Source organism: Bos javanicus, chromosome 16 (genome assembly GCF_032452875.1).
Source record: "Bos javanicus breed banteng chromosome 16, ARS-OSU_banteng_1.0, whole genome shotgun sequence".
Lineage (NCBI taxonomy): Eukaryota > Metazoa > Chordata > Mammalia > Artiodactyla > Bovidae > Bos > Bos javanicus.
Window position 1 is genome coordinate 4,533,731 of NC_083883.1, and position 14,845 is coordinate 4,548,575.

The 14,845-nt window shown below is 49.1% G+C and overlaps 1 protein-coding gene across 1 annotated transcript; it reads right to left on the minus strand.

The window, feature by feature from the left end:
* Positions 1-8,285: 8,285 nt before the first annotated feature.
* AVPR1B (arginine vasopressin receptor 1B) lies at positions 8,286-14,635 on the minus strand. The gene is made up of 2 exons (XM_061382030.1): positions 13,183-14,635; positions 8,286-8,908 (listed from the first exon to the last, which is right to left on the minus strand). Exons 1-2 carry the CDS (start codon positions 14,120-14,122, stop codon positions 8,580-8,582), a joined length of 1,269 nt encoding a protein of 422 aa, XP_061238014.1. The 5' UTR covers positions 14,123-14,635; the 3' UTR covers positions 8,286-8,579.
* Between the last annotated feature and the right edge of the window lie 210 nt (positions 14,636-14,845).

A 14,845-nucleotide genomic window follows, 5' to 3' on the forward strand; every position in this document is an offset into this window, starting at 1 on the left:
TTTATTATTTTTGATACAACTGTAAATGGGATAATTTTCTTAATTTTACTTTCTGATCGTTTGTTGTTATTGTATAGAAATGCAACCAATTTCTGCATACTAATTTTGCATCCTTCAACTTTACTAAATTCATTGATGAGCTCTTGTAGTTTTTTGGTGGAATCTTTAAGATTTTTCCATGTATAGTATTATGTCATCTGTAAACAGTGACAATTTTACTTATTCCTTTTTAATTTGGATTCCTCATTTCTTTTTCTTGTCTAATTGCTATGGCTAGGACTTGCAATACAATGTTGGTTAAAAGTGGTGAGAGTGATCAACCTTGTCTTTTTTTTTTTAATCGTAGAACTTTTTTAGATGCTTTTAGCTAGTGCGTGCAGGCGGGCAGGCTCTGGTGAGGGTCCCGGGGAGTGGCAGCCGTAAGGTGTGCCCCTGCCCAGGTATCCGAACCTCAGAAAAAAAAAAAAAAAGATGCTTTTAGCTCTTCACTACTGAGTATGATGTTAGCTATGGGCTTGTCATATATAATCTTTATTATGTTGAAATATGTTTCTTCTATATTCACTTTGTTGAAAGTTTTTATTATAAAGGTATACTGAATTTTCTCAAAAGCCTTTCTACATCTATTGAGATGATCCCATGATTTTTATTCTTCAATTCATTAATGTGGTGTATCACATTGATTGATTTTTGAATATTGAAAAATCCTTGCAACTCTGAAATAAATTTCACTTGATCATGCTATATGATCCTTTTAATGTATTATTAGATGTTTCGCTAGTATTTTATGGAGGATTTTTTTCATTTATGTTCATCAGTGATATTTGCCTGTAATTTCTTTTTTTGTGATATCTTTTTCTGGTTTTGGTACCAGAGTGAGGCTGGCCTTGTAGAATGAGTTTGGAGGCATTACTTTCTTTGCAAATAATTTTAGAAGGATAAACATTAACTCTTCTCTAAATGTTTGGTAAAACTCACCTATGAAGCTGTCTGGTCCTGGACTTTTGTTTGTTGGAAGTTTTGAAAATTACTGATTCAATTTCATTATTGGTAATTGGTTGGATCATATTTTCTATTTTTTCCTGATTCAATTACAGAAGATTGTACGTTTCTAGAATTTGTGCATTTCTTCTAGGTTGCTCATTTTATCAACATATAGTATGTTGATATAGTATAGTTCACAGTAGTCTCTAATGATTCTTTACATTTCTGTGGTGTTGGTTAGAACTTCTTTTTCACCTCTGATTTTATTTGGCCCTTCTCTCTTTTTCTCTTGACAACTCAGGCCAAACGTCTGTCAATTTTGTTAGAGCTTTTCTAAATGGGGAAAAAGAGTTTCTACTGATTAAAGAAACAGAATGAAGAGTAAACACCGCCAAAGCCAACAACAGTGACGCTATCTTTGCATCCAGAAGCAAAATTCTACTTCTTATTGATCTCTTTTAAAACGGAAAAAAGAAAATTCAAAATACGCTCAAGAGATTAAGATAGGTTATAGCACACCCAAGAGAGACTGGGCAGAGATGCTGCCAAGACACTTTCCACACCAGGAGAGATGACAGCTGTGGCAGCATGGACAGAGTGCCTGCCTTCTGCTTTCTCCCAGAGTAGGCCCTGCGAGGTGGGAGGATCACACATAAAAATAAGGCTTTAGCACCTAGATGAGGTTAGGTGGTGCATGACCTCCATGTGGAGACAGGCAAGAACATGTATACTACAACACATGAGAAAGGAGAATTAACACAGAGCAACGAAACCAGAGCTCATCAATGATTAGATTGCGTATAAGAATGCTAAGATCAGATGGACCTAATCAGAAAAAGTAACTAGAGAGTGATGGTTTCTGACCTCAGTTTAGAAAAAAGGGTAGATGGATGGATGTAAAAAGAGGCAGAAGGACAGGGAGCAGGCCTGACCCAATGCAGGCAGGCACTCGATAAATTCTTCAGGGACCAACCTGAACTGAACTGCATGGAGAAATGTCTGAGTTCAGAAGCAGTGATGATACTGGGAAGCAGGAATTTGACGTCAGAGGAAAGAGAGACGAGAATGCCCCTGCCCGCCTGATGAAGGGGCGTAACGAACTGTGCTAGGATTGGTTTCAAAGGCATGATTTTCAAGGCAAATAAATATATCACAGAGGTTAACATTAGCACTCACCCCAGTTGCTTATAAGGGGAGGCCTTCTTTGAGGGTGCTGTTTAAGAATAGAGGTGAAAGTACGACTCCAAGTGACTCGCAGAGATTTGATTGACCATCAACAATGCAGGTGACTTAGATGGTCTGAAAAGTGAACAGGAGAGTTTGGGCCAATAAGATAACGGTTGGGGCCAGCTAATAATCTGACTTGATCCACATTGCTAGCCACAGCTAGAAATAAAATGGCCTTAAAAAAAAAATATATATATATATATATATATGTATATATATATATACACACACACACTTCCATGTGCTTAAAGGGTTAGCTGCCTAAATCTGCATAAATGGTTTTATGTACAGGTAATCAAAAGCCTCTTGATGAAAGTGAAAGTGGAGAGTGAAAAAGTTGGCTTAAAGCTCAACATTTAGAAAACGAAGATCATGGCATCTGGTCCCATCACTTCATGGGAAATGGATGGGGAAACAGTGGAAACAGCGTCAGACTTTATTTTGGGGGGCTCCAAAATCACTGCAGATGGTGACTGCAGCCATGAAATTAAAAGCCGCTTACTCCTTGGAAGGAAAGTTATGACCAACCTAGATAGCATATTGAAAAGCAGAGATATTACTTTGCCAACAAAGGTCCGTCTAGTCAAGGTTATGGTTTTTCCAGTGGTCATGTATGGATGTGAGAGTTGGACTGTGAAGAAAGCTGAGCGCCAAAGAATTGATGCTTTTGAACTGTGGTGTTGGAGAAGACTCTTGAGAGTCCCTTGGACTGCAAGGAGATCCAACCAGTCCATACTGAAGGAGATCAGCCCTGGGATTTCTTTGGAAGGAATACGACTGAGTGAATGAACTGAATTGAACTGAATCACCCTTTGAGGAGTAGTTTCTGGTACAATAAAGTCACTTTCTCCAGTAACATATGTACACTTTCTCTGTATATCATCAGAACCTCCAGGGAAGAATTACGCTGCCCCATTCTCAGTTCCTTTGTGAATAAGGACTGGACACAAATCGCTCTAAAACTGTCTTACCACAGGGTAACCTGATTTGCTACTGGTAGCCAGTAGAAGGCTGATTACCTGCCAGTGATGAACTGGGAATGCATACTGGACCAGACTAAATGTGACCTGTCTTCCATGAAGCTTTATTCTAAAGGAGCAAGCACCCACTGCCCACCATGGAACTGCAGCAGAATTCCGTGAGGTAAACTGTCTTATCTACCAGCAAGATCCACAGGGTGAAGAGGTATTTTATGCTCAACACCTGTAGGGTATTTGCTCCTGAACCAGGACTATTGCCCTGACCCAGGGGCGCTTCAAGAGGCCTTCTAACCTAAGACCCTGGCCTCTAAACCAAACACATAATGACTCCAACTTATTGGCTTCTTCTTTTTTTTTTTTTTTTTTTTTGAGGTCCCACTAGCTCCCTCATGCACTCACCCTTTCAGACAAGAATCTCTATATTCAGACCCTCAACTTGCAGAAGAACCTCTTGCTCTTTGCCCCTCTTTGCTAAATACATCCTCTGTGGACTTTGGGAGAAAGAAGTGCATGTAAGCTCCTGAGAGCATGTCAGCTCTCAGGAGAGCTGGGTCAAATGCAAGACCAAGACTCTAGAACCTTACAGAAACTTAGTGTGGCATTAGAGCTGGGAAGACTCCCTGCAGGCCCCTGTGGGTCATTTTCTGGGTCAGACTCACTTTTAGCTCCAAACTGCCATCGTGTGGTCCCAGGGCAAATCCCAGGTGACTTGTCTTCTTTCCCTTTCAAGTGGGTGAGGGGCACCGGGAAGGTGGCTCACCACACCTCGACATTTCCCCTGGCCCTGCTCTGCTCAAAGCTATCACAATTTTATTTTAGCTCACATACCTTGTTGTCATTGCCCGTAGGAAGCAAAGAAATTTGCTGGTTATCAAGCAGTTTTATTGGCCAGTTTCAACCACATCTTTGGGCTCTGGACTCAAGAGTGAGTTGCTGTGGCCTAGATGGAAGCTATGGCTCCTCAGTAGATAGGAATACTTATCTACATACAAAACACAAAGTCATCTAGAAAATTACTGACATAGATCAAACAACATAGAAAGCCATTCTGAGAAATGCCCACAGTCAAGCAATTAACCTCCTCCTGCCATGTTCAACCCTGCCCACCCCATAGTACCCTGCCCCGCTCCCCCACCACAGCCCTCTACTTCCACATGGGCTCACAGGACTGAAGCACAGTAATTCACAGAGTCCACAGGACGGCATAAACAATTCACAAAGGTGCTCAGCCCAGGGACAGTACAGCTCAATTTATCCGAGTGAGCTGTCAGAGAGTGCCGAAGAATTGATGCTTTTGAACTGTGGTGCTGGAGAAGACTCTTGAGGGTCTCTTGGACTGCAAGGAGGTCAAACCTGTAAATCCTAAAGAAAATCAGTCCTGAATATTCATTGGAAGGACTGATGCTGAAGCTGAAACTCCAATACTTTAGCCACCTTGGAAAAGACCCTGATCCTGGGAGGGATTGAGGGCAGGAGAAGGGGACGACAGAGGATGAGATGGTTGGATGGCGTCACCGACTTGATGGCCATTAGTTTGAGCAAGCTCTTGGAGATGGTGAGGGACAGGGAGGCCTGGCGTGCTGCAGTCCATGGGGTCACAAAGAGTCAGACATGACTTAGAGACTGAACAACAGAGAGCATGGGACCTCCTTCTTGCTTCTCATGGTGACCCACCTTCCTCCACCCTACCCAAGACCCTACTGCTGTCTCCAAATGCTTAGGAGAGCTTCCTACACAGACTGCAAAAGACATCAACCATAGATCCAGACATCATCCTGCCATTTCCTTCAGGAGCCTCCTGGAATAGACTCCTGAGGCTCCCAGCCTGGTGTCCAGCTGTTCCCCATTGGCCTCATCACAGAATAGCACCAGGTTTCTGGAAAATATCAAGTGCAGCCTTTCCATGGGAGAAAGAGTGAGGGTCTCAAAGCCACCATCACAAGTAAATCCCCCTTGTGTAAAGGAAATCTGGAAATATAATAGTGGGATTATTTGCTACTCCTTGCTATAGAAGGACCTCCCTGGTGGCTCAGATGGTAAAGCGTCTGCCTACAATGTGGGAGACCCAAATTTGATCCCTGGGTCAGGAAGATCCCCTGGAGAAGGAAATGGCAACCTACTCCAGTACTCTTGCCTGGAAAATCCCATGGATGGAGGAACCTGGTGGGCTACAGTCCATGGGGTCACAAAGAGTCGGACACAACAGAGTGACTTCACAAGCAAGCAAGCTACAGAAAGCACATGGCATGGGAGGGGCTCTGGCCAACCTTGATTCCGGGTCTCTTCTCTCCTCTCTACTATAGAGTCTCAGGTCCAGTGCCCTGGAAGCCACCCACTGGATGGGATCCAGAGCCAGGCCACCATCCTCTCTAGCATCAGAAGAGTGTTGTACAGTCTACAGCCTCACAAATGCCTCCCACAAGGCAGACGTTGTTACTTCTGTTTAACAAATGAGGTGCCGCTTGCTCAGAGACATTAGATAACTTGCCCAAGTTCATACAGGTAGAAAAGAGGTGAGACTGGGACTCAAAACCAGGTTTGGGTTACAAGGCCAGTATCCCTTCTACCTCCCAGATGTCGTGATGAGCAAAGATTTACTTACTATCTACTGTGGCACTAGGGTCAGAAACTGTGGTCTGAGGTGAGGGAGGCTAATGTAAACAGAGGAAGGAGCAACTTCAAAAGCTCAGGCTGGCGTGTGAGGTTCATAAGCCCAGCTCCATCAGGACAGATGGGCTCGGAAGAAGCAGATGGATGTCAAGGGCTGACATGAGCAATAGCTGCAGTGAAGAGAGATAGTGGGTTCCCACATCTGCCCAGAGCCTTGATCCCATTAGGGCCTGCATCCCAGTTTCCAGTTCTCTAGTGTTGAAAGGCTGGGATGCTTTGCTCACTCATGACACTCAGCTTAGTTCTTTTCTCTTAAGGAGACCTAAGGAGACTTCTTAGAGCTAAGTGGCCTCTTAAAGAAGTGTATCCCCAAAGCCACAGTCACCCCTCAAACCTTCCCTAGGAGTGGAGGGCAGAGAGTGACTCTGTTCCCTAGTGCTGCTCTCAGGCACTCTTAATTAGATTAGCAATCAATCCCCACAGTAGTATAGTTTCATGGGTTTACAAACTGCCTACATACCCACAGTCCTATTTGACCCTCATAACAAAGAGAGCTTCCTTGGTAGCTCAGCTGGTAAAGAATCTGCCTGCAATGCAGGAGACTCCAGTTCGATCCCTGTGTCAGGAAGTTCCCCTGGAGAGGGATAGGCTACCCACTCCAGTATTCTTGAGCTTCCCTGGTGGCTCAGATGGTAAAGAATATGCCTGCAATGCAGGAGACCTGGGTTCAACTCCTGGGTTGAGAAGATCCCCTGAAGGAGGGCATGGCAACCCACTCCAGTATTCTGGCCTGGAGAATCCCATGGACAGAGGACGGTGGGCTACAGTCCATGGGGTCACAAAGAGTCAGACAGGACTGAGTGATTAAGCACATAGTGAAGAGAGCAAGGTCACTGGTGGCATTGTGGTGGTAGAACCAGGGCCTGACTTCAGCTGATGCTTTTCCCACCATCAAGACCATCACTTAGATTAGAACCAGAATCGTGGAGAGGAGGTTATTCCAAGGTATAAATGCCACTGGAGATAATGAGGAGCAGGACAAAGTCCCAACTTCCACCGGCCAGGCTCTCTTGGCATTAGCATCATGTAACTGCTGGCAATTGATGCTTTTGAACTGTGGTGTTGGAGAAGACTCTTGAGAGTCCCTTGGACTGTAAGGAGATCCAACCAGTCCATCCTAAAGGAAATCAGTCCTGAATATTCATTGGAAGGACTGATGCTGAAGCTGAAACTCCAATACTTTGGCCACCTGATGCGAAGAACTGATTCATTGGAAAAGACCCTGATGCTGGGAAAGATTGAGGGCAGGAGGAGAAGGGGATGACAGAGGATAAGACGGTTGGATGGCATCACCAACTTGATGGACATGAGTTTGAGCAAGCTCCAGGAATTGGTGATGGACAAGGAGGCCTGGCCTGCTGCAGTCCATGGGCCACAAAAAGCCGCACACAACTGAGCGACTGAGCTGAACCGCTGGCAAAGGTGAATGGTACGGCCGCGGCAGGACCCAAAGCCACCAAAACCAAGTCAAACAGCGTAAATGTCACTATCACGAAGATCCAACAATCCTTCTAGAGCTTATGGGTAGGAAGTCCTCAGTGCTTCTCCAGTCTTGCGAGTCATGAAAAGTTTGAGCTGGGAAAGACCTTGAAGAGCATCTCTATTCTGCAGGCAAGGAGCTGAGGTCCAGAGAGGGAGGTAAGTTCCCAAGGTCGTACAGATACCACCAGGCAGAGCTGGGATCCCCATCCGGGCTCCTGACTTGATCGTGGCAAGCATGTGATTTGTGTGGAAGCTCTGAAGAGCCTCAAACAAATCCAGAGCCACGACTAAGTCATGCTTTCTCAAAGGATGTCCCCTCCACGCAGCCCAAGAGGCAGGAGCCACGTGGACCCCGTGAAGGGAGGGGGATGTGCAACCAATCCCTGCTGCTCCCAAGACCTCCTCCCACTCAGAATTTGGTGACCATTTTCATCTCCATCTCTCCTCACTCATTCTTCCCACATTCAACCCAGTGGGCCATTCCACTGAGAATATGTAGTACTTTGCCTTGTCACCCATCCTAACTATAAATGAGGGTATTTGGGAGCAGATAAGCAGCATTTGCAGAGTTTTTACCAGTTACCAAGCGCTGTGCTACCCCTCATCTCCCTTCGGTAGACAGGTGAGTATAGCAGGCGAAGCCCCCACACCTGTTCACTTCTCTTCATTAAGCACGCCTCTCTCAAAGCCCCCTCCCACACACACCCATCTCAGGATTCAAATACAGTCCTCTTTGCAGTTATTCACTCCTTCCCTCTCCTGGCTGAACTGGGATGCACTCGTCAGATTAGGGTGGGACAAACAAGATAAGATACCAGCCTTTGAATCCCTGCTGCCTGTGGATCCTCAGGCAGGAGAGCCCAGATCTGCAGCACCACATCTATCACACACTTGGTCCCCAGACATGCTGTGAACACGGCAGGATCAAGGAAGCAGACAGTCTTAGTCTCCCTGTTTCCCAGCACGTGAAGTTGGGTGGGCAGCTATGACACCAAAGACAGGAGCGGCCTTTCTGGCCTCCTCACCCTGCCTCAAGCTGAGTCAAAGGGCATAAATGTCATTGTCATGAAAATCCAACAATTCTTCTAGGGCCTATTGGTTAGGGTGTCCTTAGAGAACGCATCTCCAATCTTGCAAAGTCGTGAAAGGTTCTAACTGTAGAAGACCACGGAGAGCATCAGGCTGGGCAGTGCTGAGATGGGCAGAGATCCTCCACCAGACTCTGGGGAGTGCTTCTTAAAAGATGCTGGTCTCAGTGGCAGCATCGCCCTCCACCTGCTCTGCGCCCCGCAGGGAGTCTTTGGGCCCTGGCCTCCTGCTGAGTCCGGGGCTGAGGCCGCGGGCAGGCGGGCCACTGGAGCGGGTCAGCAGGGTGGCATGGCGGCTGGACAGACTGCCGTTGGAGAGCCGCCTGCGCATCCTGGGCCCAGGGCCTCTGCAGCAGGCCAGACGGCGCAAGGCATGCAACCACAGGTGGCTGTTGAAGCCCATGTAGATCCAGGGGTTGCAGCAGCTGCTGAGGTTGCCCAAAAGCATGGAGATGGTGAAAGCCACATTGGTCGAATCTGCCAAGGGAGAAGCACAAGGATTTCAGAGCTGGAAGGGACCTGGGAGAGAGTCCCGCTCCCTACAGAACAGAGGAGGAAGTTGAATCCCAAGGAGGACCACGTGGGGTTCTATAATCAGAAAGGATCACAGCTGGGACTCCTGACTCCAGGGTTTTCCCTCACTGATTTATTTATTCATTTTGTGCCACAGGGTGATGACAGGAGCTGAGGCTTGCTCTAAGCTGACTTTAGAGGCACAGACATAGTCAGCGACAGGAGCAGCCCGAATTGGATCACTATCTTTGTTCTGAAATCCGGAATCGTGAATCCCTTAATGGATGCTGAGCACAGGTGAGGCAATTTCTATAAAACCTGCAGGAAAAATAACCATGATTCCAGCCAAGTTTGGGCACACTGCATTCCCACTTAGGTCATAGATACGGGGACACACTGCCCTCTGAGTTCTGTGCTCCTTGAGCCCTTTGGGTCTGTCCCAGTCATTCTGTCATTCAGTTATTGCCCGTGTGAGTATCGACCGTGCTGGGGACCTGGTAGCCTATCAGTGGAGCCTGACAGCCTAGAGGTCCCATGAAGCCATCTCCAACTGTGCAGCTTCTAGGTACAGGGCATCCAGGCATCTCGTTCCTGGCCAGTACTGTTCTCTCTTGTCAGAAATTACATCCAGAGAATGTCCCTTCTGCAGGGAAAACTACTTTCTCTTCTGGACAGTCAAAATGCGAGCCTTCAAAGACTCTGATAAAATTCCTTACAGATGTAATACTCTTTCGGAAAACTAAATGAAACTTCTCATGCCAACAGGAAAGCTGCTGAGATGGGCCCCAGCCTTCTGCCAAATGCACCATGGCTAAGCTACGGCACGGGCTGCACACTGAGTTGCCCAGCTCTTTGGTGGAGGCTGTAGAATCACTGAGTGCCATGGCAGAGCTGGAAGGAATTAAGGGTTATGGCCCAGACCTGATCCTAGGTCTTCCCTCTTTAAAGCAGCAATTCTGCACCCTGCCACCATTTCAACCAATGAACTCAAAGGCAGAGCTCAAGTGCCTGCTCTGTAAAGCGTCGTGAAAGCTTCCGATATGCTGGGTCCTTGGGTGCTCTCCAGTGTGGTACTTGCAGCCCAAAGGAAGGGAAGATACAGGGTCAGGATATTTGAGAGAAGGCATGAATCACAGAGTTGGGAAGCACAGAAGTGAGAGCAAGGAGGGAGCACTTGTAAGCAGAGGGGGGGACCAGCCTCAGCAACAAACCCAGGCTCCTGCAGCATGAAGGCGTCTGGCCTGCACCCCAGTTAACTGAATACCCAGGGGCTGCAGACATTTGAGAAGTTGCTTTGGCTAAGGGGTGTATTCATCCCATCTGCTCCATCAGTATATGTATAGTGCCTAGACTAGGCCAGAGACTGAGGGTTTCCACAGGTTTCTTCACTTGAGAAGCATCTGTTTGAATTGGCGCCCCCGAGCCAGGGCCAGGTAGGGGCTCGAGACGCGCCTGGAGCCCTGGAGTCTTCGGAGGCTCCAGCTCAGTCCTGGAGGGCAGACCTGCTGCAGACCGGCCTGGCAGAAGCTCCACTGACGGTAGGGGGTATGGATAAGCGTAAGGAGACAGCTTCCTGCCAAAGACTCGGGGATGAGTGGCCAGGAGGCCAGCATGCCGTGGAGGGAAGCTAGATGTACTGGAAAGCAAGTTTAAAGTAGTGAATGTCTGCTCAACTCAGAGTCCCCGAAGGGCTTCCGGTTTTCTGAGGGACACTTCGTTCCTGTACTGCTTACTTGGAGAGACCCTTGATAAGTGATAAATCATTTATATATGGGTCTGAGGGACAGGATGATGATGGTGGTGACTACAGGAGGCAAGCAAGAAAGCTTCTTGTAGGTTCCTTGATAAAGGGCGAACGGCCTTCTCATCCCTGGTGTCACCAGCTCAGCTAGGATTGTTGGGAATAAGACAACAATAAAAGTCTGGATAAAGTTTGGCCTAAGGAGACCTTGATTTGATTCTTGGCTCCATCTCTTACTAGAAGTAGCACCTTGGACCAGTTATTTCACCTCTCTGAAGCTCAGATTACTTAGATGTCAAGGGGAGAAGGTCACCCCTAAGTAGCACAAGGCCTAAATGTGCTTGGCACATAGAAAGCCCTCCTTCCTTCTATTCTGTCCTTGACTAGAGATGGGGGCAGTCCCTGGAGCAGGTTAGGGGTAATATTGCTTAAAGGGTAACTTTATAAATAGCCTCTGGTCCACACTAGTGTCTGAAAGGTAGTTAAGAAGGGGTACAATGGGACTGTTACAATTCAGTATTGCTGAACTCTCTCTTTTTTTTTTTTTAGCTTTTAAAAAATTATTTTTAATTGAAGGACAATTGCTTTACAATATTGTGTTGGTTTCTGCCATACATCAACATGAATCTCGCTGAACTCTCTTGCAGAGTTGTGTTAATGTCATGAGCAACCTTCCCCTTACTTCATCTTTCCAGAAAAGATGCTTAGCTTGAGCCTGTTTGGCTTGAGCGTGCCCTAGGACAAGCAGATTGAGGTTAGAAACAATAGCACAGGGAAGGGGGATCACTCTAAGAGCTGGTAGGAAGTGGTAGTCTGGGTCTGCTGGTCAGTGAGTCCTCAGGAAGCTTCCAGAGCAAACTGTCCACAGGGCGTCCCTGGGGCAGTCATGTGCTGCACCCATCATACACCCCGAGCTGCGCGTGAAGAGTCTGCTGCACCAGAGAGCACAGTCACTCTGACAGGTGACCACACTCTTGTCCCCACCCTCATGTTCCTAGGGGAGCAGGAACAGATGTCTTTGAATACCACTCACCAGCATTTGGGCTGCCCAGAAACAGCACTTACGTTTCTCAGGACAACCTCACCCCCAAATGGCCTCACCCCAAGTTGGCAGTATCTGAAACTTAGGCTGCCATCTATCTCACTCCAAAAAATGACCAGAAACAGGCCTCCCACGTCCCAGTTGGGACACAGTCCTGTTGGAAGGTCCCACTTTGTTTTTTACATAGGAGGAAGGCCCTTCTCTTCATCACTTCCAGAGCTAGAATTTGGAAAGTGGGGGCATGGAGTTGAGGAAAGAAATGAGGAGATTCCAGGCCTAGGTTCTATCCTCACTTTGCCACTTCCTAGCTGTGTGGCCTTGGGCAGGTCAGGTAGCCTCTCTGAGCCTCTGCTTTCTCATTAACAAGACAAAAGGGTTGATCTTGGAATTTCAGGGTTGTGCCCCAGGGCTAATTAATTGAAAATGGCTGTTGAAAAGGAGTTCAAAGTCTTGTTCAGGTGCAGTGGGGGAAGAATGCTGAGAGACACACTTCATGGGCCACAAACTGCCATCTGGACCAAATCGTTTGAAAATCCCTTTCAAACAGTCTAGCAAACTGTCAGTTGCTTGGCCAAATCTACTCATGGTCATATCTTCATTAGGGCCAAATACTATTTTAAAATGCTTAAATTAGTTGCCAAAATTGTAGAATATGGAAATTTCACCTTAAAGGTACTCACGTGGCATGTTTTGATTGGATGGGAGTTGCAGCTGTCCCTTTTCACACTGGGACAGGCACCATCTTTAATGCTTCACCCATTTGTTACCGGCCTGACCATGGCAGCCTCTGTGTTGTGCTGCCGTGCTAAGTCGCTTCAGTCGTGTCCGACTCTGTACGACCCTATGGACTGTAGCCCACCAGGCTCCTCTGTCCATGGGATTCTTCAAGCCAGAATACTGGAGCAGGTTACCATACCCTTCTCCAGGGGATCTTCCCGACCCAAGCATCGAACCTGTGTTTCTTAAGTCTTCTCCATTGGCAGACGGGTTCTTTACCACTAGAGCCACCTGGGAAGGAGGCTCAGATGGTAAAAACTCTGCCTGCAATGCGGGAGACACAGGTTCAATCCCTTGGTCAGGAAGACCCCCTGGAGAAGGAAATGGCAACCTGCTCCAGTAGTCTGGCCTGGAGAATCCCAAGGACAGAGGAGCCTGGTGGGCTACAGTCTGTGGGGTCACAAAGAGTCAGACACAACTGAGTGAGTAACACGCACGTAATACTGAATGAGATCTTCAAACAGCTTTGAAGGGATTGATAGAAACCATTCAAAATGAATGCATACTAGAACTGTCCCGTTTCACACCAGAACACCATTTTTAACTGCTTCACCCATTTGCTACCTGCCTGGCTCTGGGAGCCACTGTGGCCCTGTCCTAATACCCTCCTTCTCTCTTTTCTGCATCTTTCCACCTCCTGCTCCCACCTCTAGCTTTCCAACCAGACCACACACTTGCCTTCATCGGGGGCATTCTCATCCCACACAGACCACATCTGGACACTGAAGAAAGGCGCCCAGCAGGCGATATAGGCCAGCACAATGACGAAGGTCATCTTCACAGTTCGGATCTTGGCCCGTGAGATGGCACTGACACTGCTAACCCGGGACGGCAGCCCCCGCGGGGCTGCCACCGGGCCACGAGCGGAGGGCCTGTTCCCAGTGCCCCAGCTCCCTCCTTTGGCCTGCCCAGCCTCCGTCTTGACTTTGAGGTTCCTGCAGATCTCGTGGCAGATGAGGCTGTAGCAGGCTGTGAGCATGGCCACTGGCAGGATGAAGATGGCCAGGGTGGTCCAGGTGATGTAGGCCCGTGGCCCCCAAGGGAAGCGGAAGTCTGCCCAGCAGTCCAGCACTCCAGAGCCCTGGATCACCTCTCGTACGGAAAAAATGAAGACTTGAGGGAGGCTGAGGACTGCCGCCAGAAGCCAGGGCGCTGCGATGAGCGGGTAGGTGGACCGGCTGGGCTGCTGGAGGCTGCGCAGGGGGTGACAGACGGCCAGGTAGCGGTCCAGCGTCATGGCCAGCAGCATGTAGGTGGAGGCAAACATGCTCAGCACCTGCAGGTACTTGACGGCCCGGCAGAGCGGGTCGGGGCCCCGGAAGCGGTAGGTGATGTCCCACAGCAGCTGGGGCAGCACCTGGAAGAGCGCCACGCCCAGGTCGGTCAGGGCCAGGTGCAGCACGAACACCTGCATGCGGGAGCGCTTGCGGACCGGCTGCCCCACCGTCAGGAGCACCGTCAGGTTGCCCCCTGTCGCCAGCGCCAGGACAGTGGCCAGGACGCCGATCTCCACCTTGGCCAGCTCCTCATCCCGGCCCAGCCAGGGTGTGGTGGCGTTGGCAGCAGAGAAGGTGCTCCCCGGGGTAGGAGCAGCCGTCCACGGAGGCCTGGAATCCATGATGGAAGTTTGCTGGGAGAAAAACGCGCGAGGAGGCGGGGATGGACGCTGAGTGTGAGCGCAAATAGAGAGGCCGGAGGAATGAGACGGAGTGGACAGGAGGAGGTTAAAGATGGAAGAAAGGGGAAGGGTGGGATGACCAGAAGGAGGCTGAGACTGTGTGGCAGGAGTTAAGAGGGCAGGGATGGAGAGGATGAGGTAAGGAAGAAGATGCTGAGCCCAGAGAGGGGAAGGGGAACCCGGGAGCGAAGGGAAGCAAGCGTCAGGGAGCCGAGGAGTCAGGAAGGGTAGAATGGGCCAGGCTGTGCAAGGCGAGCCTTCTGGAAGGGTAAGAAGGCTGGGGGAGCTGGCACCACTCCCCAATGCACCTCAAATCCACTTTCTCAAAACTTTCCTGGAAGCGGGAAGCGGGTGCCCCTAAACCTGTTTGCAGGAGCGCTCCTGGCCAGAGGAATCGCTGGAAAACGCCGCTGAGCCCATACGCCCCGGCTGGCGGCTCGGCTCGAGCAGGCTTTATGCGCTCGCATCCGAGAGCAGCGGCCCCTGCGCGCCGCGTGGCTCCTGCCGGGGAGGGCGGAGTGACACCCATAAGCGACCAACCGCGGGGCCCAGAGAAGCTGGCTGGGTGGGGATTCGAGGGAGGGCCCGGGAGGAGGGACAGAGGGGCAGGTGGACCCCGGACAGACAGGGAGCCAGAGAAGCGGACGGCGTGACGAGCGCTCA